The 21,900-nt window shown below is 49.3% G+C and overlaps 3 protein-coding genes across 9 annotated transcripts in view; 1 reads left to right on the top strand and 2 right to left on the bottom strand.

Annotated features, from left to right (window-relative positions):
* The window catches only part of Mroh1 (maestro heat like repeat family member 1), a 70,606-nt gene extending 60,243 nt beyond the window's left edge, over window positions 1–10,363 (bottom strand). For 3 of the 6 annotated variants that reach the window (XM_075959644.1, XM_075959649.1, XM_075959650.1), the window contains exon 1: window positions 10,023–10,114. The gene's annotated coding sequence lies outside the window, so the exon portion shown is untranslated. Of the gene's footprint in view, window positions 1–9,400; window positions 9,512–10,022 lie in introns of those variants that run through there. The other 3 variants (XM_075959645.1, XM_075959647.1, XM_075959646.1) reach the window with 2 other exon arrangements.
* Window positions 10,364–15,241: 4,878 nt separating this feature from the next.
* LOC142845245 (testis-specific serine/threonine-protein kinase 5-like) lies at window positions 15,242–18,135 on the top strand. The gene is given in 9 exon segments (XM_075963986.1): window positions 15,242–15,505; window positions 16,149–16,256; window positions 16,455–16,657; window positions 16,740–16,795; window positions 17,083–17,215; window positions 17,296–17,411; window positions 17,756–17,887; window positions 17,971–18,034; window positions 18,036–18,135. Coding segments are annotated over 9 exon segments (1,176 nt in total).
* A 530-nt stretch (window positions 18,136–18,665) lies between these two features.
* Hgh1 (HGH1 cochaperone) lies at window positions 18,666–21,662 on the bottom strand. Of its 2 annotated transcripts, none has more exons than XM_075959643.1 (6): window positions 20,998–21,662; window positions 20,841–20,889; window positions 20,396–20,494; window positions 20,066–20,157; window positions 19,865–19,987; window positions 18,666–19,787 (listed from the first exon to the last, which is right to left on the bottom strand). In XM_075959643.1, the coding sequence occupies exons 1-6, from the start codon at window positions 21,580–21,582 to the stop codon at window positions 19,635–19,637; spliced, it is 1,101 nt and encodes a 366-aa protein (XP_075815758.1). In that variant the 5' UTR covers window positions 21,583–21,662; the 3' UTR covers window positions 18,666–19,634. The 2 variants fall into 2 exon arrangements, with proteins under 2 accessions (XP_075815758.1, XP_075815757.1); XM_075959642.1 differs by having other exon boundaries at window positions 20,789–20,889; window positions 20,969–21,658.
* Between the last annotated feature and the right edge of the window lie 238 nt (window positions 21,663–21,900).

Here is a 21,900-nt window from a genome sequence, read left to right as displayed (position 1 = left end):
AAGGAGTAGGTGGCCTCAGCTTAGTCAGAAGAAAATGGGTTGTTTTATTCTATCATTGCTATGATAAAACATTGACCAAAACCAACTGGAGAGGAAAAGGTCTATTCAGCTTATAATTCCTGATCACAGTCCATCGCCGAGGGAGGTGAAGACAGGAACTCAAGGCAGGAACTAAAGCAGAAGCCGTGGAGAAACGCTGCTTACTGACCGGCTCAGCTGCTTTCCAGGACCACATACTTAGAGACGGTACAGCTCAAACTGGGCCCTTCCACATCAATCATTATTAAAAGAAAAAAAAAGCCGGGCGATGGTGGCGCACGCCTTTAATCCCAGCACTTGGGAGGCAGAGGCAGGCGGATCTCTGTGAGTTCGAGGCCAGCCTGGTCTACAAGAGCTAGTTCCAGGACAGGCTCCAAAGCCGCAGAGAAACCCTGTCTCGAAAAACCAAAAAAAAAAAAAAAAAATACCCAAAACCTTGCCCACAGACCAATCTGGTAGGGGAATTTCTAGATTGAGGTCCTCTCTTCCCAGATGACTCTAACTTGTATCAAGGTGACAAAACCAAAACAGAACTAACGAGCGCGTGGGGACGTTGGTCTTGTAGACGACGCAAAGTGCCCAATTCTGCCAAAGCCCTGAAAACAGAAAAGGGATGATCTCCAGAGCCCCTAGTGGGAGTACAGCCCCTACTCCTGGACTTACATCACAACAGACTTTATCACAATAAATCTGTCTTACTGCAGCATCAGAAAACTAACCCAACGATAGGAGAGATGGCTCCGCATTAATTAAGAGTTTGGTTCCCACAGTGGGCAGGTCACCTCTGGCCTCCTCAGGCTCTTATGTGCACACACCCATACATAGATATACACATAGTTAAAAATAATTTTAAAAAGAAAGAAAGAGAAATCTAATCCAGGTGATACATGTACAAGAAACTACCCAAGTCCAGGGAAAAAGACGCCCATCCAAAAGGGAAAGCAGAGACATGTGAAGCATACAGAGGGCAGGAGAGGTGTCTGCTTAAGGCTAGAGTGGGAAGCATCGTAACTCACAGACACAGAGTAGAGTTCTCACAAGCGTCTTGTCCCAGTAGTAAGTTAGTCTTGGGCTAGCAAGATGGTTCAAAAGATAAAGGCACTTGCTATACAAGTCTGGTGACCTAAGTTCAACAGCCAGAACCCGTGCTGGAATAGAGAATCAGCTCCCCAGAACTGTCCTCTGACCTCCACAAGCACACAGTAACATTCACATGCCGGTTCTCATACACACACATCATACATACTCACACCCCAATAACAATAAATGAGTCCTGCCTAAAACTCTGCTCTGGTCTCACCTAAGCAGGTGAAAAACTGAAAGAACCAAACTGTCCAAGTAACCTGCTACAATGCTCAAGGCTGAAAATAGGAATGCAAAAATATCCAGAGCCAACAAGGTGAAATGATAAGGGCACCCAATCAAATATTACCAGGAAAACAAAGCACAGCTCATGACCAGGCATGAGGGCACACCCTTTAATGCCAATACTCAGGAAGCAGAAGCGGGCAAATCTCTGCGTTTGAGACCAGCAAAAGCTATGTAGTCACCCTGGCAATAACAAACAAAACTGATAGTGAAAATGACGCAGTTGGGACTGGAGAAATGGCTCAGTTGTTAAGAACACTGGCTGTTCTTCCAGAGGACTTGAGTTCAATTCCCAGCACCCACATAGCAGCTCACAGCTGTCTGTATCTCCAGTTCCAGGAGATCTGCCATCATCACACAGATATGTATGCAGGCAAAACACCAATACATATAGAACAAAGATAAATAATTAAAAAGAAAGAAAGAAAGAAAGAAAGAAAGAAAGGAAGGAAGGAAGGAAGGAAGAAAGAAAGAAAGAAATGACGCAGTCAGCACAACCCAACCTGGAGATAATACAAAGAAAAGAATTAGTAGCCAAGGGCATTAAGTTATTATAACTGCATTTCATATAGTCAAGAAACTACAGGAAATAACTGTTCTGAGAAAAAGAGGTCAAAAGTAAAAAGATGGGAAATTTTGAGGATGTAGTTCAGTTGGTAGAGTTCTTGCCTGACATGCACAAACCCTGGGTCTGATCATAAGCCAGGTGTGGTGCACACCCAGCTAAGCAGGAGTTAGACCCAGAAATCAAGAGTTTAAGTTTAGAACCAGCACAGACCATATATTGAGACTCAAGTCAGTCTGGTCTATGAGATTGTATCCTGAAAAAAAAAAAACAACAGGAAACAATATAATCCCAGCACTTGGTAAATGAAGCAGGAGGACCAGGGGCTGAGTCATCCTTAGCTACACAGTAAATTCAAGGCTAGTCTAGACTACATGAGACTGTTCTCAACAAAGGAGGGGAAGCCTTCTCTGTAAGGGGAAAACAGCCCCACACCTTCTCTGTGCCCCACAGAGCCCTATTTCTCTTCCTACCACCACTTCTGATGCCGGTTACCATTCTAGCTGTGTCCCTGAAGCACAGGTCACCCCATCAGGACAGCCCTGCCACTGAGAGCCTAGACAAGGTCTGTACTACCATCAGTACTTCCAGGATGCCATCAACAATCTAGAGACGGACCAGCACTTCCAGCAGAAGCTGCAGGCTCCCAACACCGCACACATCCATAGCAAAACAAGCTGAGCAGAGAGCTGCCCTTCGTTAGCCAGCATGTCTGCATCAAGCTGGATGAGCTGGAGTGACAGATGTGGTTACAGTTGCTGCTCAAAGCCAAGATGAGAAGTCTGATATACAGGTAATGCCTCAATCTCTTAAGGAATGTGAACACCTGAACCCTCAGAACCAGTATCCCTTCTAGGACCTGAAGCTGCTGGTCCTCACACAGCATAATGTAACACATCATGAAAAATTCAAACATTATAAGACACTAGAGAAGTGTGACTCTGTTACCTAGAGTCATTGAAAAGAAAGCAGCAAGAGTAAGCCAAGAGGAAGTGAGATGAACAGTGACTATACTGGGAGCGAAAGCAATGCCCAAGGCAGCCAAGCCAATCCCAGTTTTCTCTCTGCTTCCTGCTTACAGTTCAGGATGGGAGCCCTCAGTTTCTTAGCTCTGCTATCTGCTGCCTCAGCTTTACCATCATTAATTTTAACACTCTGGAACCATAGGCTCAAACAAATGCTTTCTTATTTGTCTTAGTCATGATGCTTTATCATGGCAACAGAAAATAGAATAGTATGTTCAAATTGGCCAGAGCTGCTAACACCAAAGCTACTAACATCCAGCTACTAATAAGACCCTGTGCCGGGCGGTGGTGACGCACGCCTTTAATCCCAGCACTCGGGAGGCAGAGGCAGGCGGATCTCTGTGAGTTCGAGACCAGCCTGGTCTACAGAGCTAGTTCCAGGACAAGCTCCAAAGCCACTGAGAAACCCTGTCTCAAAAAACCAAAAAAAAATAAGACCCTGTGTCAAAGGAGAGGAGGAAAAGTAGGAGGAAATGAAGGGGGAAGAGAAGAAAGAGGAGAAGGAAGGGAAAGAAGAGGAGGAGGGGGAAGAGGAAGAGAAGAAGGAAGGGGAAGAGGAGGAGGAAGAGGAGGAGGAAGGGAGGAGGAGGAGGGAAGAGGAAAGGTGGGAAGGGAAGAGGGGAAGGAAGAATGAGGAGGAAGAAGAGGAGGAGGGAAAGAGGAAAAGAATGGGAGAAGAGGAAGACAAGAAAAAGGGGAAGAGGAGAAAGAGGGGCAAGAGAAGAAGGGAAAGGGTTGAAGAAGAAGAGGAGGAGGGAAAAGAGGAAGAGGAGGATGGGGAAGAGGAAGAGCAGAAGGAGGGGGAAGAAGAAAAGGAGGAAGAAGGGAAGAGGAGGAAGAGGAAGAGGGGAAGGAGGAAGAGGAGGGGGAAGAGGACGAGAAGGAGGCAGAAGGGAGGAGGAGGAGTAAGTGGAAGAAGAGGGAAGGCAGAGGAGGAAAAGGAGAAAGAAGTTGGGAAGGAGGGGAAAAAAGAAGAAGAAAAAACCTAGCATGAACATCAACATCACTGGTGAGAAACCATGTCCATGTGTGTGTAAGGTGGAAAAAAAAGGAGCTCAGATAGCACCACTTCTATTCAAGGACATGTTGACAAGGGGATATTGAAAGTGGCATAGTACAAGACAAAGAAAAAAAGAAAGACAAAAAGCATTCAGATTAAGAAGTAACTGAGTGTGGCTGTGCACTCTGGAAGGGCAAAGGTAGGTGGCTCTCTGTGAATCTGGGGCCAGCTTGGTCTACATAGGGAGTTCCAGGCCAGCCAGGGCTACACAGTCAGACCCTGTCTCAAGAAAAAAAAAGCCAGGAGGCAGAGGCAGGCAGATCTCTGTGAGTGAGTTCAAGGCTAGTCTGGTCTACAGAGCTAGTTCCAGGACAGCTAGGACTGTTACACAGAGAAACCCCTCTCCCCACCCCCCCCCCAAAAAACAGAAAGAAACAAAAAAAGAAAGAAAGAAAATCAGCAGCAAAATTGTATTCACAGGTAATATACAAAAAAACCTACAGAATCTGCAGTTGGGAGCAGAATCAGATCACTTACAGAGGTCACAGAATGTACAGGCATTACACAGGTGTCACCCTAGTCCACATACTAACAGTGGTTGGAAAAGACCATTTGCTAGAGAAGAAAACAAAAGACGTGCTTGAAGACACACTAAAACTATCATACATTGCTAAGAGATACACTGCTCAAAACTACTGATACTTCTCAAATAGAGCTACAAGTTTATCTCTAATATATTAATTTTCTAATGTTGCTTCTGAGCCCACCTCACAGCCTAGGCATTGGGCTGGTAGCTTTGGTTCTGAGGTAAGTTCCACTATGTCCAAACCAGTACCCTGTCACACCTCTACACTCAGGAATCCCTGAGCTGACCTGGGTATTCCCACAGCCCTTTGATCACAGAGAACACAAGGGATCAGCACTAAGAATGAATGTTCAGTATGCCTTCTCCAATGAGCAGAGACAAAGTTTCAATTCTATCTTGGTGAAAGTTTTAATTTCTATCTTGGTGTACACAAGTTTAAACACAAACAAAGGCTGTTTCCTGGGGTTGGAGACATGGTTCAGCAGTTAAGGTCACTTGTGCACTTCCAGAGGACAGAGAGTCAATTCCCAGCACCCACATGGTGGCTCACCCAGTAACTCCAGTTCCTGGAGATCTGATGTCCTTTTTCTGAACGTCACAGGCACCCAGCACCCACATGGTACATACATATGTATGCAGGCAAAATACTCAAGCACACAAAAGAAAATAAATCTAAAAATTTTAATTGTTTCCTGCAGTAATAGATCAGAAATCCTCTTGCACAACTCATTTTCTTAATGTGCAATGCATAATTTGAACTATATATAGTGCACAGGAGGCCAAGCCTAATGGTATAGGACTACAATCTCAGCATCTGGGAGGTAGAAACAGGGTTCAAGAGGTCACTCTCAGCTACACAGCAAGTTTGAGGATAATTCGCATTGTATGTGACTGTTTCAAGAACAACAATATACACAAAAAGGTACAGACTTAGAACTATAGCTCAAGGGTAAAGTGTGTGTCTGGTATACACAAGACCCCCAGCTTGATCCTCAGCAAGAGAAAGAGTTAACAGTAACAACAACAAATAAAGGAAAATAAGCAAAATACTAGTAAAGAACAAAAAGTAAGGCTGGAAAGCAGACAGCGCTTAGTGGTTAAGAGCACTTGCTGCTCTCCCAGAGAGCCCAAGTTCAGCTCTCAGCATCCCATCTGGTAGCTCACAACCACATGTAACTCCAGCTCCAGATGATCTAATCCCTTACATAGGAACCCCTGAAACAAGTACCTTCTTCATACAGATACATATATACATATACACATTAGTAAGAATAAAATAAATCTTAAAAAGAACAAAAAGTATTCAAGACTAAAGCAGAACTTGAATCAAAAAGGACTCATGTCTTCTCTTACTTCAAAGTAAGTCCTTATAAGTGTAACTGAGTGGTGATGGCGCACGCCTTTAATCCCAGCACTCGGGATTAACAGCAGAAGCAGGCGGATCTCTGTAAATTCGAGGCCATCCTAGACTACAGAGTGAATTCCAGGACTGCCAGAGCTGTTACACAGAGAAACTCTGCCTCAAGAAAAGAAAAAGAAAAAAAAAGAAAGCCGGGTGGTGGTGGCGCACGCCTTTAATCCCAGCATTCGGGAGGCAGAGGCAGGTGGATCTCTGTGAGTTCGAGGCCAGCCTGGTCTACAAGAGCTAGTTCCAGGACAGGCACCAAAAACTTCAGAGAAACCCTGTCTCGAAAATCAAAAAAAAAAAAGAAAAAAGAAAAAGAAAAAGAAAAAGAAAAGAGAATTAAGTGTAAAAGAGCTTGTAAAAAAAAAACAGGCAAATATAGTTTTGGAGCTGGAAAAGAATATCTAAAATAAACACACAAAACATATACAGCGTGGTTAGAGAGACGGCTCCAGGGTTAAGAGCACTTACTGGTCTGGTCTTGTAGAGAACCAGAGTTTATTCTCATATGGTGACTCACAACCACCTGTAACTCAGTTCCAGCTGATCTGGTGCTCTCTTCTGGCCTCTGCAGGCACCAGAAACATGCCTAGCGCACATACACACATACATGCATACAGCCAGACCAACAGACAGACATACAAATAAAAGAAAAATAAGTCCTTAAACAAAACAAAAAAACAAATCCAGACAGCACTTCATCTAAAAGATTTAAAGTTCAAAGTGAAGCCTGGTAGTACATACCTGTGGTCCAAAGTATTCAGGAGGCTGAAGCAAAAGGATCTCTTGAACTCAAAAGTTCAAGACCAGTTTGAGCAACAGAGAACTAATTCTCGCTTTCTTAATTCTCTTCTCCCCTCATCTCTCCCTTCCTTCCCGCTCTCCCTTCTCCTATGGTACTAAAGATCACACTTAGGACCTTGCACATGCCAGGCAAATGTTACCTGTAAGCTACATTCCCAGCCACACCATCTGTTAAAAGAACTAGAAATAACCGGACAGAGTGATACAGAGTCAGTCTGGGCAATGTAGCAAGACCCTATCTCCAAGAAAACAGAATTCACCAGTGACGAAGGACCTGATCCGTGCTAAGAAGGCAAAGTGCACTCCCGGAGTTTCTAAGGGATCCATGGCCTCTTCTGACCTCCCAAGAATCCTGAACATATATGGTGTACATATACTCAGGTAACACACATATACATATTAGTAAATAATTAATACATAAGTATTAATATTTAAAAGTAATTATAATTATGATGCATTCCTTTAACCCCAGTACTTGGGAAGCAAAAGCAGGTGGATGGATTTTGGTGAGTTTAAGGCCTGCCTAGTCTACATAAGGAGTTTCAGGACAGCCAGGGCTATATAATAGACTCTGCTTACAAAAAAAAAACCAAAAATATAAATATTTGCTTTGGAAAAAAGCACAACAAGTCATAGCATGTAACAAGAGGCTAGTCTACCTAATACTAATGTGAAAAAGAGCTTGTACATTACTAAAACAAACAAGAAAAGGGACAGCCAGGAATCCCCGCAGAAGAGAACCAACAGACACGCAGAGACCGTGCTGACCACCCCATAGGACAAAGTGTATGTCCAGCTGTTTTTCCAAAGCTGAGAGACAGTGTAGCAAAACGAACAGTTAAGGTCACGGCTCTAGAGCCAGCCAGCCTTGCACGCGCTCACTGGATCAGTGAAGCCAGGCAGCAGCAAGCTCTGTGCACATCTGACACAGGACAAGGACTGCCTTGGGTGCTAGGTGTTGGTCCCAGTGACAGAGGCTGAGGAGTTCCCATCATTCGCAGATGCTCTTACACTAGGACACAGACATTTATGTATGTGGGTATTTGGAGTCAGGCTGGGGCAAATCTGAAAGGCAAAAGCAAAGCAAAACGGATGAGAGATGACAGATAGATAGGATTGGTGGGAGTCCTTTTCTATATAGAAGGCTTATCTTTCTCTCTCTCTCTTTCTTTTTAACAGGTGCACACACCAAGTTCACAGCACCTATTTATATGAATGGAGAACCATTATGCACCTGCACATTTAGTAAATTCCTGCTGGGCTCCAAAGCAGGGTGGAGGGATGGGGATGGGTCTAGGCACACGCAGTCTCCAAATGCCTACCTAGGAGGGACTGGGCCAGAGAAGAGTCAAGTTCTAGAGTCACTAGCAAGAATTTGAGAAGGTGTCCCATGGTAATACAGTCAGGAGCGCACTGCTCGCTGTCCACTAAGAATATGCTTTCTCAAATAAGCTACATGGAACTATGGCGCTGGGTTTACATGCCAGCCCCTGAAGCAAGGGGACCTCACCCTTCTGGCTCAGGGAAGAAAGCATGTGCCCCATGACATTCAGCAGCCAATATTCTCGGAAAACTGGCCAGGTACTTACAAGAGCCACAGGAACCCTGCGTGGTGTTATTTCCCAAAGTGAATCAAGCGGTGTGCCCTGACACAAACAAGGACGTCTGACTCAAAACCACTTGGCTCAATAAAAAAATACCAGGCGGCCTGGCGTTGCTAATCAGACAGCAGCAGCAACCCTGCTTTTCACCTGGGCCTCTGTGAGCCCTAACATCTGCTACCCCCCACACAGACGACTTTACTAAACATGCACAGGTCTTACAGGTTCCACCTCTGGTGCCCCTCAACAGTCACCTCTGAGAAAGGGTGATAGGACAAGATAAGACAGTTGCCTGGAAAGCAGTTTCAAGTCAACAAAGTCAGCTCATCCTCAGCCATTCTACTTTGACATCAGAGACCAATTTCTCTTCTGGGCCACACGCCTCAGCCCAAGGCCTAAGAGGAAAGACTTCTAGCATCTCCTGGGCCTGCAGGTGCAGAGACCGCACAGCCAACCAAGTCATAAACACATGGACAGATGAACTTTTCCACAACTAGTGATTTGCATAGGATCTCTGCTCTCATGTCCCACCAAGCCTGTATCTGCTGGGGGGTTCTCCATCCAGATGACCAGGCAGGGCTACTCAAATCCAACAGAGCAGCTACAACATAACCCATCATCTTTACCCCTGCCCTGCCCTAGTGCCTGCTTCCTGAATTTTCACCATTTAATTAACTGAGTCAAAAATCAGGACCACTGGCTGATTTATCTCCGCTTCTACCGCCATCCCCTTCCAAAGTGTTTCTCCTGCCTCCAGCCAAGACTAGCTCCTCAAAGCTGGCCTCTGCCTCAGCAGCTGCTCAGCTCACATCCCCAGGTCTCCAGATGCCAGCCTCTATCCCTCTCCAGCCTCTCTTTGTGCTTACTCACTGGACTTGAGTTTATGGCTCCATCCAGTACCTGCCCTGCGCTCTGTACAGAGTAGAGCAGAGTACTGCTGGGTAGCTGCCCTGACACGGCAGGAACATTTGAACCCCGGCTCTGGCTCAATCCCATCTAGCTCTCACCTTATTTGAGTTCTATCCTCCCTACAGCTCCGCTGAGTTGTGTGGCCTTCTCCCTAGGGCCAGCTATCCTCGTGACTCTGGACAAATCACCTTCCTGCTCTAGACCGCCTCCTTTAATCGAAAAGAGAACACAGAAAGATTAGTGGCTGCGGTGCGCACTGGTTTTGCAAGTCTCCGAATGAAGGCTCAGTTTTCTGAGAGACAGAAATGCAAGTGGCCCAGCTGTGGCGCTCAAAGACATGGACACGTAGCCCCCGACACCGGAGAGGACCAAGGTCTCTTGAGCCATCGAGTTCCCGGAAGGGGCTAGGATACGGACCACGCGACCCACCAGAAAAGCAGGAACAGGGTCTGGGGTACACATGCCAATGTCGGACGCGGAAGAATTGAATCGCAAGCTCCCAGGTCTCTCCCAGGTGTGACGCGTGAAGCCGGGCCCAAGGGCACACCTGAGAGCTCCCAGGACCTTCTGGCACCAGCCCGCTGACCTTGGGGAGACGCCTCCTGACACAGCTTCCCGTGCTGCTGGCAGAAGAGGAGACCCCATGCTCCCTGGTCCAAGTTCCCCCAAAGAGCGTCTGGCCTCCGCCACCAAAGAAGAACCTCAACAAGCCCGTTTTACCTGAGGAGTCGCCGACGCCGCCGCCACAACCAGGGAGCCGCCCTCCGTGCCCTAAGCGGCCCACAATGGGCGGAGCTGCGCGCCAAGCCCGTCCCCGCAGCCGTCTGGCCAACTGCGGCCTGGCGCGCGGCAATCTGGCCCCGCCTCCATGCGATCTCCACGCTCACTGGTCGGAGTTCCGTCCTTCACGTTAGCCCCGCCCCCATTTTCCACGCCCTAGAGAGCCTTAGCACACTGACTCCTCCTTAAGCTCCACGGAGTCCTCGGACGGTCGGGTGACCACCTCACAAGACCAGCTCGAGGGGTGCTGTGCGCCAGGCGCCGTCTGCGCAAGCGCTGTTCCCGACACAAGTCAGGCTCGGCTTGCTACGTATAAAGCCCCAGCGGCCGGGAGTGGTAGTGCACGCCTTTGGGAGGCAGAGGCAGGCGAATCCAGTTCCAGGACAGTCAGGGCGGAAAAAGTGAATCCCTTCCCACCCACCCCCGGAAAAAAGACAGAGAGAGGAAAGAGAGAGACAGAGAGAGAGAGACAGAGACAGAGAGAGAGACAGCAACAGCTGTTCTGGACACACACCACATATTGTCATATTCGAAACACCTAAAAAATACCTAAAACCCCTAATTCACAGACAAACAGATACATATGCCCGTGCCTATCAGAGGTACGTATCCAACATATCAACAGGACCTTGGGAATTAAAATGATCATAGCTCAGCCCCTGGGCAGCTCACAACTAGCTGTAATGTCCAGCTCCAGGTGAAACCAAAGCCTCTAAGCCTGGAAAGAGGAGAGGGGGATAAGCAAGGAAACGAATAGTAGGACATACTACAGAATATAGGAACTACTGTGAAGGGGTTTGGTCTTGGCGCCAAGAAAGCAAAGGTGGGAAGGGCTTCTTCTGGGAGAATTGGGGGAGGAATATGCCAGGATGATTGGAGTACCTGCAAAGAACCAGAGGTTGAAATCACACAGAGGTGTGTAAACAAAAAAAGTCGTGAGCAGTGTTCTGAAAGCAAAAGAACCAAAACAGCCTGTTGAGAAAAAGGAAGCAGTTAGCGATTTCATTACCCAGGCCTGACAGCATATGTGAGATGTGGAAATCAAGCTGTGGTTGGACAGGATCCTGGAGGGCAACTGGCTGAGGGTTCTGAGGCAAACACTGAGACCTGATAGTCTTTTTCTATAGTGTGAGGGACTTGAATCTATTTCTGTTGTGAGGATGGAGCCCAAGAAAGAACGACAGGATATATATGGGCACGAGAGGAGAGCATTCTGCGGATGGGGTCATGGTCTAGGAAGATGCCAGAAAACAGAAGGGACTAACTAGGGTAACTGCCAAGGAAGGAGGTCTTCTCCAAGCTCACACCTGGACAACTCACTCTCCAGCCTGAAAAGCCTTGCCGTGCCATTGCCACAGCCACAGCGGTCACTTTTCCCTCCCCAACCACACAAACTGCCCAGCATGGATCACAACTTAATTTTTACTGTTAACATCCAGCATAAGGCCCAGCACATGTGATATTGAGTAACTCAGTGGAGTTGATGGGCTACTAAGAGAGCAGATAGAGAAGAGGACAAAGACAATGCAAAGGGACTGGAGAGGTGGCTCAGCAGGGAAGAGCACATTCTCCTCTCTCCCACACTGGGCAGCTCACAACCAGCTGAAACTTCCAGCTCCAGGAGAAATCAAAGCTTCTAAGCTCCACAGGCATGCACACTAAAGTGCACATACCCCCCCCCACACACACATGTACAATTAAGAATAAAAGCTTGCCAGGTGGTGGTGGCGCACGCCTTTAATCCCAGCACTCGGGAGGCAGAGGCAGGTGCACCTCTGTGAGTTTGAGGCCAGCCTGGTCTACAAAGAAAGTTCCAGGACAGCCAGGGCTACACAGAGAACCCTATCTCGAAAAACCAAAGGGGAAAAAAGACAGATAGTTGCTAGCTTCCATTTGGGTTCTGGCGTAGGTGAGAGCCAGGAAGGGGAGGGACTCTGAGTAGACAGCAGCAGCTCAATGGCACTGGTGGCCTCGATAGAGTTGTCATGTTTTCCTTTTGTTCTCTAGATGTAATGCCACCCGCCTACAGCCATCCTCACCCAATGGCGCATATACCCACAGCCTTCCCAACTCCTGGAATGCTAACCTGTAGTAAAACCCAGAAACAATCTCCTTTTACCTAAACTCCATATTAGCCAGAGGACAGTTACTGTGTGCATATTTTCTATATTGCTTTTCTTTCCAAGACAAGGATGGAAGCTATGAGCCATTCATTCCAAAAATTCACACGATAACAAGGATGAAAAAATAAATCTGACAGTTCAGGCTTGGCTATTCCAAAGCCTTATAGTCAAGGCCTGCACATCCGGCTACAGGTTTCAGAGCAGGAAGACACAAGTCTCCAGGGCTCATTAGACGTCTACCATAGTCCAGGCCTTGATGAATACTCTCAGGACAGTATGCTGGTCCCTCCAGCTCACAGCTGAGACATTTGTTCAATGCGTGAAAATGTATTTGCTGTGATTGGTGTAATAAAAAAGCTGAACAGCCAATAGCTAGGGAGGAAGTAAAGGCAGGATTTCTAGGGAGATAAAGGAAGAGAAGGAGACAATTGAGGCCCAGAGGAGACACCAATGAGACATGGAGTCAGACACACAGAATGAAAAAAGGTAAGAAGCTACATGGTAAAATATAGATTAATAAAAGCAGGTTAATTTGTTATAAGAGTCAGTGGAAGACAGGCGGTGGTGGCACACACCTTTAATCTCAGCACTGGGAGGCAGAGGCAGGTGGTTCTCTGATTCAAGGCCAACCTGGTCCACAAGAGCTAGTTCCAGGACAGGTTCCAAAGCTACAGAGAAACCCGTCTCAAAAAAATAAGAGCTAGCAGAACAAATCTACGCTAAGGCCGAGCTTTCATAATTAATTGATAATTTCATTATTAGTGTGAATGGGCGGCCCAAAGAAAAAGACAACACACAGAAGTGCATTCAGGGAATCAGACATGATCAGAGAGATGCAGCTAAAATGATGACTTAGAATAGCAACTGGCGGGGCTGGAGAGATGGCTCAGAGGTTAAGAGCGTTGCCTGCTCTTCCAAAGGTCCTGAGTTCAATTCCCAGCAACCACATGGTGGCTCACAACCATCTGTAATAAGGTCTGGTGCCCTCTTCTGGTCTGCAGGCATACACAAAGACAGAATATTGTATACATAATAAATAAATAAATTAAAAAAAAGAATAGCAACTGGCACATGGCGCATGCTAAGTAAAGTCAGCTGTGACTCTGGATGTCAGAACAAAAGAGAAGTGATGGTAGATGCCGTGCTCTGAGGGAATGGTCCGAGGTGGTGGCTGTACTTGCCCTGAAGATGTATTCAGATCTGAAGAGAGGTCTAGGAGATAGGCCTCCTGCAGCATGCCTGGCCTGGGTCAAAAATCAAAATCCAGTAGAGGAAGACCAGGATAGAGGATCCTGGACTGGACTCTCTCGTCACTTCTGACTCCGTGACCTTGGCAACTCCTCAAAGAAACAGTGGTTGATTTCTTTTGACCTCTTTATATCCTTAGAAGACTTAACCCTTCCAAAGTTTGTTTTCTCCAGACAGGGTTTCTCTACCTGTCCTGGAACTTGCTCTGTAGACCAAGCTGGCCTCAAGTTGGAGATCCACCTGCCTCTGCCTCAATTGAATTGCTTGATAGAGTGCCACCACCACCCGACTCCCTCCCGACTTCTTTAATAAAGGATGTATTGTGGCTGGAGAAATGGCTCAGCAATTAAGAACACATACTGCTTTGCAGGGGACCCAAGTTTGGTTTCTAGCACCCGTTATCAGGTGGCCCAAAGAAAAACAACCCCCTAAAACTCCAGCTCCAGGAGATACAAAAGTCTGTGGGGGTCTCTCTCTGTCACACACACACACACAAACACACACACACTGAAAAATAGTAAAAATATAGGTAACAAGGAGGACCCTAAGAAGGACACATGGATCTCCCTGGGAAAAGGAAATAGATGAGATCTCTTGGGTAAACTGGAGGCAGGGGGAATAGAGGGAAAGGGATAAGGGAATGGGAACATGAGGGATCAGGATGGTCGAGTTGAGGGCAGGACGGAGGGGAAAAGTAATTAAAGCAGTATCTTGATAGAGGGGGCCATTATGGGTAAGGGAGAACTTGGTGCCAGGGACACTCCCAGTAACCCACAAGGATGACCCCTGCTGACTCCTAGCAATAATGGAGAAGGTGCCTGAACTGACCTTCCCCTGTAATCAGACTGGTGACTACCCTAATTGTCATCAGAGCTCCTTCATCCAGTAACTGATGGAAGCAGATGCAGAGATCTACAGTCAATACTGGACTGAGCTCTGGGAGTCCAGATGAAGAGAGGGAGGAGGGATTATATGAGCGGGGGGGGGGGAGATCAAGATCATGACTGGGAAACCCATAGAGACAGCTGATCTGAGCTTGTAGGAGCTGGCATCGGACTGACCTAGGCCCTCTGCATCTGGGTGACAGTTGTGCAGCTTGGTCTGTTTGTGGGGCCCTTAGCAGTGGGGCCAGTACCTGTCCCTTGATGGATAAGTTGGCTCTTTGGAACATATTTCCTATAGTGGGATGCCTCGCCCAGCCTTGACTCAAGGGATAGGAGCTTGGTCCAGCCTCAACTTGTTATGCCATGTTTTGTTGACTCCCATGGAAGGCCTTACCCTTTCTGAATGAAGATGGAGGAGTGGACTGGGGGTGAGGGTTGAAAAGGTAGGTGGTGGAGGGAATAGAAGGAGTGGAGGGATGGGAAACTGGTTGGTGTGTAAAATAAATAAATAAATGAAAATAAATCCTTAAAGGTCTTTTATATTCAATTACATGTAGAGTGGCCCACAAAAGCCTCATCCTGGTGCTAACCCTTCATTTGAGTTCTCACCCCACAGAAGGGGAGTACAACATTAAATAGGGCCAATCCAGTAAGATAGCCTCGGACATGTCAGGTCTCAGTAACTTTGAGGGCACAATGCAGATGCATCTCTAGAACCTTCTATTTTAGAACCTATACCCAGTTCCTTGGAGTCTTCACTCTCTAATCAGTCCAGAGCTGTGTTCGTCTCCTCCGAGCCTCTCAACCTACACTCTTCGCTTTAAAACTCAATAAGCCTTCAGAAAACTTTTCTCCAAGGGGCTGTGGGTCCCACCCACCCTCTGAAACAAGTTGGCCCTTGGAGATGTCCCTACCCCCAGCTAAGCTGGCCCACCAAGTCCCCTTCTGTGGCACCCTGCCCTCTCTGAGAATCAACAGTCGTCGCGAGCTGCATCAGAGGGTCTTCACGGAGCAGGTTCGAGAATGCATGGACAACGGCTACCTGCTCTCCTCCAAGAAGATTGGCTCTGGTGCTTTCTCCAAGGTCTACCTGGCCTATGCAACACGTGAGCGCATGAAGAACAACCAGAAGCTATTCTCTGACTTGCGGGGCAAGCACCACACTATGGTGAGGGAGGACTGCCACCTTCTCTGTGGGCTCCTTAGGTACCCCACTCTGGCTTCCTCTATAGGACCTCCTTCCTAGGTCCTGTTTCTTCTCAGCTTCCCCATGTTCTGCTCCCCATCTCTCAAACATGCGTGTGCCCAGGACAGAAAGAAAGTGGGAGGGGGCTGGAGAGATGGCTCAGTGGTTAAGAGCATTGCCTGCTTTTCCAAAGGTCCTGAGTTCAATTTCCAGCAACCACATGGTGGCTCACAACCATCTGTAATGAGGTCTGGTGCCCTCTTCTGGCCTTCAGGCATACACACAGACAGAATATTGTATACATAATGAATATTTAAAAAAAAAAAGAAAGAAAGTGGAGCTGGCACCACCTTTCGAGAATATTGCTCACCAGCCACTAGGAGAGGTTCAACAATGTGAGTAAAGAACAGTGGGCCTGGGCTAGAGAGATGGCTCAGAGAGTAAGAGCACTGGCTGCTTTTTCCAGAGGTCCTGAGTTCAATTCCCAGCAACCACATGGTGACTGACAACCACCTTGCCAGCAGTACATTGTATGCTTAATAAATAAATCTTTAAAAAAAAAAAAAGAACAGTGAGCCTATTCTGAGGAGCTTCTACACAGCTGACTGCTCTTCACCTTTCTCAGGTAGCTATTAAGATTGTGTCCACGGCTGAAGCCCCAGTGGAGTACTCCAGAAAGTTCCTGCCCCGTGAGATTTTATCACTCAATGCCACCTACAAGCACCTGAACATAGTAAGACAGTCCTTGCCACGCCTGCCTTCTACCCATGCTTGGCTCCCCTTCCCTACTTGGAAATCCTTCCTTTTGCCCTTGTGTACAGAGCCCATTCTCACCCATAATTGGGATCAAGTACACCTAACAGTCCCAACACTCTTGACCCAGGCCTTCCTCAGGAAGACGGTGTATGTGAGGGATAGGGGTCTTTGGTAGGTGCAGTTGTACGAGGCCTACCAGAATAGCCAGCGCTCCTACCTGGTACTGGAGTTGGCAGCCCGAGGTGACCTGTTGGAGCATATCAATGCCATGTCAGACCTTCGATGCTGCCCAGGGCTAGAGGAAGAAGAGGCCCGAAGGCTGTTCTGGCAACTGGTCAGCGCTGTGGCCCACTGCCACAACGCCGGCATTGTGCACCGGTGAGGGCGCCATCCGGCCTACCTGCCTGCCTGGGTAGCTGCTGACCTACTTGAGCCCAGCCCCACATTCCCTTCTCCGCAGGGATTTAAAATGTGAAAATATCCTGTTGGATGACCAGGGCTTCCTAAAGCTGACAGGTGAGCCCACACGGCTCCCTTAGTTCAGTTTACTTCTGGACCCTACCTCGGAATTCCTCCTGTCCTCAACCCTGACCTAGCCCCAACGTCAGCTCCTACCTACAGCCCACACCCACTGACCCACACCCACAAGGGGCCCCGCCTGGTCTCCCCCTCACTCTCATTCTGTAACATACTTTCAGAGCTCCCTCCCAGACCCCACCATCCTGACAGATACCCTCTTGAACCCACTCTCCCGTCCTGTCCATCACCCGTGTTGCCTTGCCCTGCCTGCATACTGTGTGTAGATTTTGGCTTTGCCAACTGCATGGGGCTCAAGAACTCACTGCTGAGCACCTTCTGTGGCTCTGTGGCCTATACGGCCCCAGAGATCCTCATGAGCAAGAAGTACAACGGTGAGCAGGCTGATCTGTGGAGCCTGTAAGTACCCCCAGGTATCCCCCGCAGGACCCAGGGGTGGGCTTAGGAGGGCCAGCACCCTGAGGAAGCTGCGTCCCCAGAGGGATCATCCTCCATGCCATGGTGTCTGGGAAGCTGCCCTTCAAGGAACACCAACCCCCTCGCATGCTGCAACTGATTCGCCGTGGTCCCATCTTCAGGCCAGGGCTGTCCCCAGGTGAGCAACACCATTCCATGCTCCTTCCAAGGCCCAGCTCAGGCCTGGTGAGTAACCAGAGACCAGGACCACAGCAAAGAGAATGGTATCACCCCACCCCATCGGCTGGAAAAGTACCATACCACACATTGCATGCTGGGAAGCTGAGGGTAGGACTGAAGGATAGCAATCCTACTAAAGAATATGGCACTAGTCCAGAATACCCTGATGGTGGGCAGAAGCTCCTGAATCTTTGCCAGATTGCCAGATTGGTAAGGTTCTCTCTCAAGCTGCCACCATTTCTGTTAGTTGTGGGTGTGGGTCAGGGTTACTGGCAGGCTCCAGCGGTGAGCCCTCCCCTGTAGAGTGCCGGGACCTGATCAGAGGGCTGCTTCAGCTGCATCCGTGTGCACGCCTGGGCCTACAGCAGGTGGCTGCTCATTGCTGGATGCTACCTGCAGAACACATACTGTCCTCTACGCTTGGTGCTACCCCAGGTGGGGCATGGCTCCCGGAGATTGTTGGGCGGCAGGGAGTGCCTCTAACACTCTACATGACCCTCTGCTTTGGTCCATTGCAGAACAGGAGCATTCCCAGTCAGCAATAGGCCCTGGTAACACAGAGCCTCGCGGAGATATGGTGTACCAGAAGCAAAAGCTGCAGCACCTCCAGAAGCAGGTCATCTCTAAAGAGAGTGTCTCTGGCCCAGCTGTGGAGCATCTGGAAACCTGTACCAGAGGAATAGGTTTTACCAGCCTTGGGTTATGGCACACCATGGCAGGTGGCTGCGCTCTACGCCCCATATTCCCCAACAGGAACATACCTGGGCACTATCTGGTCAATTGAGGGTAGGTGGGTATGGGCAGATAAAAATGTTTTACTGTGGAGCCGAGGATGTAGCTATCTACAGAGGGAGGGCTGGTGGCCTCTGGGTACCTCCTTGGGAATCTGGGTCAGAGGGAGCACATGTACCTAGAGTATCAAAGCTTTAACAGAGGGCTGGAGGGCATCACGATGGGGAGGAAGACTCATGGTATGAATGAAACACCTAGCCACGGCATAACAACACATAAAGCATTTTTTCAGCTTCAAAGATATGGAGTATAATCCCAGCACACGGGAGGCAGAGGCAGGCGGATCTCTGTGAGTTCGAGACCAGCCTGGTCTACAAGAGCTAGTTCCAGGACAGGCTCCAAAGCTACAGAGAAACCCTGTCTCGAAAAACCAAAAAAAAAAAAAAAAAAAAAAAAAAAAAAAAAAAAAAAAAAACAAAGATATGGAGTGGAACACTGCAAATTCCCATGAAGACTATGGGCCCCTGGGACCTGGGAGGACCCACTGCTGAGAGGGAACAGCATACAAAAGCTTCACACAGGTGGATCAAGATCTGTGCCTCAAAAAGGGGGACACAGTGGGGCAAGATTTGTCATGGTTATCTACAGAATGAGGAAGAAGGGCTGTATAGAGGGAGTAGGCTCCATAAATTGGGGGTAGGAGTGTGTAAGAATAAATGCTTCAGGAACACCCAGGAGAATCTCTACAGAGGTAGGAAAGGCATGACCAGTAGGAGGGTCTTGAAAGGCAACTGTTGCTCAAGGAAGCTAACTGAGGAGCACATTCTATCTTAAATGGCTAACTCTAATTCAACCTGGGTCTAAGGAGGCTAACCAAAGACTAAAGGCAGGGGCCGGTATCACGGGTGGAGCAGAGAAAGAGAGATAGCGAAGGAGAAACAGTACCTAGCAGTGATCCAAAGACAGGCCTAGAAGGGCAGAGCATCCTAGGAAGATCCTAAGATTCAAGTGTGGTTTGTCTTTCAAGGGGGTCTTGGGCAAAGGAAAGCAAAAGGACTCCAAAGGTTGGGGCTCATAGCACGATTGGCACCACTAAGCCAACTCATGTCCAGATCCTTCAGTGTCTTCAGGAATGAAAACCTCTAGTTGGCTGCCCAGGGCTTGCAATGTTTTTGGTCCAGCCCTACCACAATCCGGGAAAAGGCTCCTCACAGCTCCAGTGGCCATCAGCTACTTGCCTCATATATAAGCAGCTATGGCACAGGACCTGGCCACCTCCAGCTCAACAGTGCAGCACTGAACAGCCTGCATTCTTGCTGGGTGCGTGCAGTAGGGCACAGGAATGGGCAGTGTCCTTGAGCTTCTCAACATTTACTGGGTGTTTACCCTAGAACCCTGAAGGAACCCTGGCAAAGGTAGATAGGGAGCTGGCACTTCGGCCAAAGGAGCTTCAAGTCCGTGGGGCACCCTTGTCTCTTAGCTCTTGAGCAAGCTCTAGCTGTTCTTGCCGGTCTAGCTGTTGCAGCTGTCGCTCCACGTCTTCAGGCACCTGCACCTCCAGCAGGTTGTCCATGCCAACCTCTGGTTCATCACCAATAAGCACCTGCAAGCAGAGGAGGCAGGTGAGCAGCTCGTTAGCTGTGGGCACAGCGTCCCTAGCCTTTCTGACCCTGCGCTCACCTGGATAAGCTTCTCACAAGCTATTCGCACATCGGGCTCTGGCTCCCAGTTGTGTAGCTCTCGAAGAAGTAAGTAGGCACCCTGGTCCCGTATCTGCTGCCGACCAGGCGCAGTGGCTGTCAGCTAGGGTAATGGAAAGGGTTACTCCTCAGATACTAATATGTTTTGTAGGGAACATTAACATCACAGACCCCTGCTCACCAGCATGATGGCTTCAATGAGCATCTTCCGGATGTCAGCATCTGGCTCTCGCTGTTTGTCTGGTGGCAAGTACTGCAGGTCAACAGGCAGCCCTAGGAGTGAGGGTGGGAGCTGTGTTGTGCTCTGCCTGGGTGAGCGTCACTGTGTGTGTGTGTGTGTGTGTGTGAGAGAGAGAGAGAGAGAGAGAGAGAGAGAGAGAGAAACAACCCCCCCCACACACACACAAAGGCTTCTGAAAGGACTCCAGACCTGTACATTTCTCCCTCTCCCCTTGTTTGCATCCTTCCCTCGAGCCTAGACAACCCTGAGACAAGCACCTAAGTCACTCACTGTCCATTTCTTCCTCGGAGAACTCCTCAGGCCCAGCCAAGGGCAATAGCAAGAAGGGGAGAATGTCAACTTGGGGCCCAAGCAACCATTTGTGGTGTCCTGGAGGTTGAAACAAGGAAAGGAATCAAGAAATTGGTCCGGCCGGGCGATGGTGGCGGACGCCTTTAATCCCAGCACTCGGGAGGCAGAGGCAGGCGGATCTCTGTGAGTTCGAGACCAGCCTGGTCTACAGAGCTAGTTCCAGGACAGGCTCCAAAGCCACAGAGAAACCCTGTCTTGAAAAACCAAAAAAAAAAAAAAAAAAAAAAAAAAAAAAAAAGAAGAAATTGGTCCGTTGGATCCCAAGGGACCTGTCTCCACCCAGCAATGGCCCAATCCCCTCCTGTCACTCACCATGCTCGAAGCAGCAATTCCGAAGTGTTCCCACCACTCCTCCCCTCCGCACCGAGGAGTCTGGGTACTGGGTAAGAGGCAGCAGCCGCTGGACCACGCACCTGTTGGAAGGCCACACTCACTGCTGTCCTTGTCCACTTCCACTCCCCCTCCCCGCCCGCTTAGGCATCTGGGCTTCACCTGTCCTGGTCCAGCAGAAAAGCACGCACCTCCGCCTGCTGGCTAAGGTTGGAGAGCAGCGGACCCAGGTAATGCAGGGGTGCGGCCGCATTGTAGCTGGGCGTGCACAGCGCGTTAACCAGCCGCTCCAGACCCAGGCGCTCCGTCTCAGCGACCATCAGTTTCTCCATCAACGCAGCACACGGCGCCAGCTCGCGGCTCAGATTAGCCAGTACCGCTGCCGCCTCTTCAGCCCAGGGCCATAGAGGGTCCAACACGCAGCTCAGCAAGCGGGCAGGCAGCTCCGGGTCCGCCGCTAGCAGCTGCCGGTGCAGGCCGGGGTCAGCAGCCAAGTTCACGAGCGCGCGGGAAGCGTCGCGGGAAGGAGCTGGGGCCGGAGCCACGGCAAGCTCGGCAAGAGCCCGCAGCAGCGCTGCCTGTCCTGCCAACAGCGCGCGGCCCGAGTCGGAACCAGTGAGCGCCAACACGTGCTGCGCCGCGACCGCCTGCAGCTCTGCCCGCACGCCGGGCTTTAGAAATAGCAGGAGATCCGCCGCCTCCGTGTCCGCGCCGGCCTCCTGCTCTAACAACCCTCGCTCGCTCGAGAGCCCCGAACCCACTCCCGGGCCCGACATGCCGCCAGAGGTTTCAGTCTCCGGTCCCTCTATCAGGGCCACGACCCAGCCCCCTTGCAAAGCGGAAGTCGTTGCGACCAATCGGAAGCCGAGGACCCAACTGAAGGGGGCGGGGCAGGCCTGGGCGCGAGGCATTGTGGACCACGGTGTTGGGATTTCGCCTAGGTGTTGGGGCACACGTAGGTGGTGCAGGTTCCTTCCCACCTTCCAAAAAATCTAAGTGCTTGCGGCGACTCACAGCCGATTCACAGCCGCTGCTTTGCTTCCAGTGGTATCAGAGCCACGCGGCCAGCACGCAGAGTTGGAAGTTCGGAAGCC

The sequence above is a fragment of the Microtus pennsylvanicus genome, chromosome 2 (assembly GCF_037038515.1).
Source record: "Microtus pennsylvanicus isolate mMicPen1 chromosome 2, mMicPen1.hap1, whole genome shotgun sequence".
NCBI lineage: Eukaryota > Metazoa > Chordata > Mammalia > Rodentia > Cricetidae > Microtus > Microtus pennsylvanicus.
The sequence above is the reverse complement of the archived record's forward strand: the minus strand, read 5'-3'. Positions and strand labels throughout refer to the sequence as shown.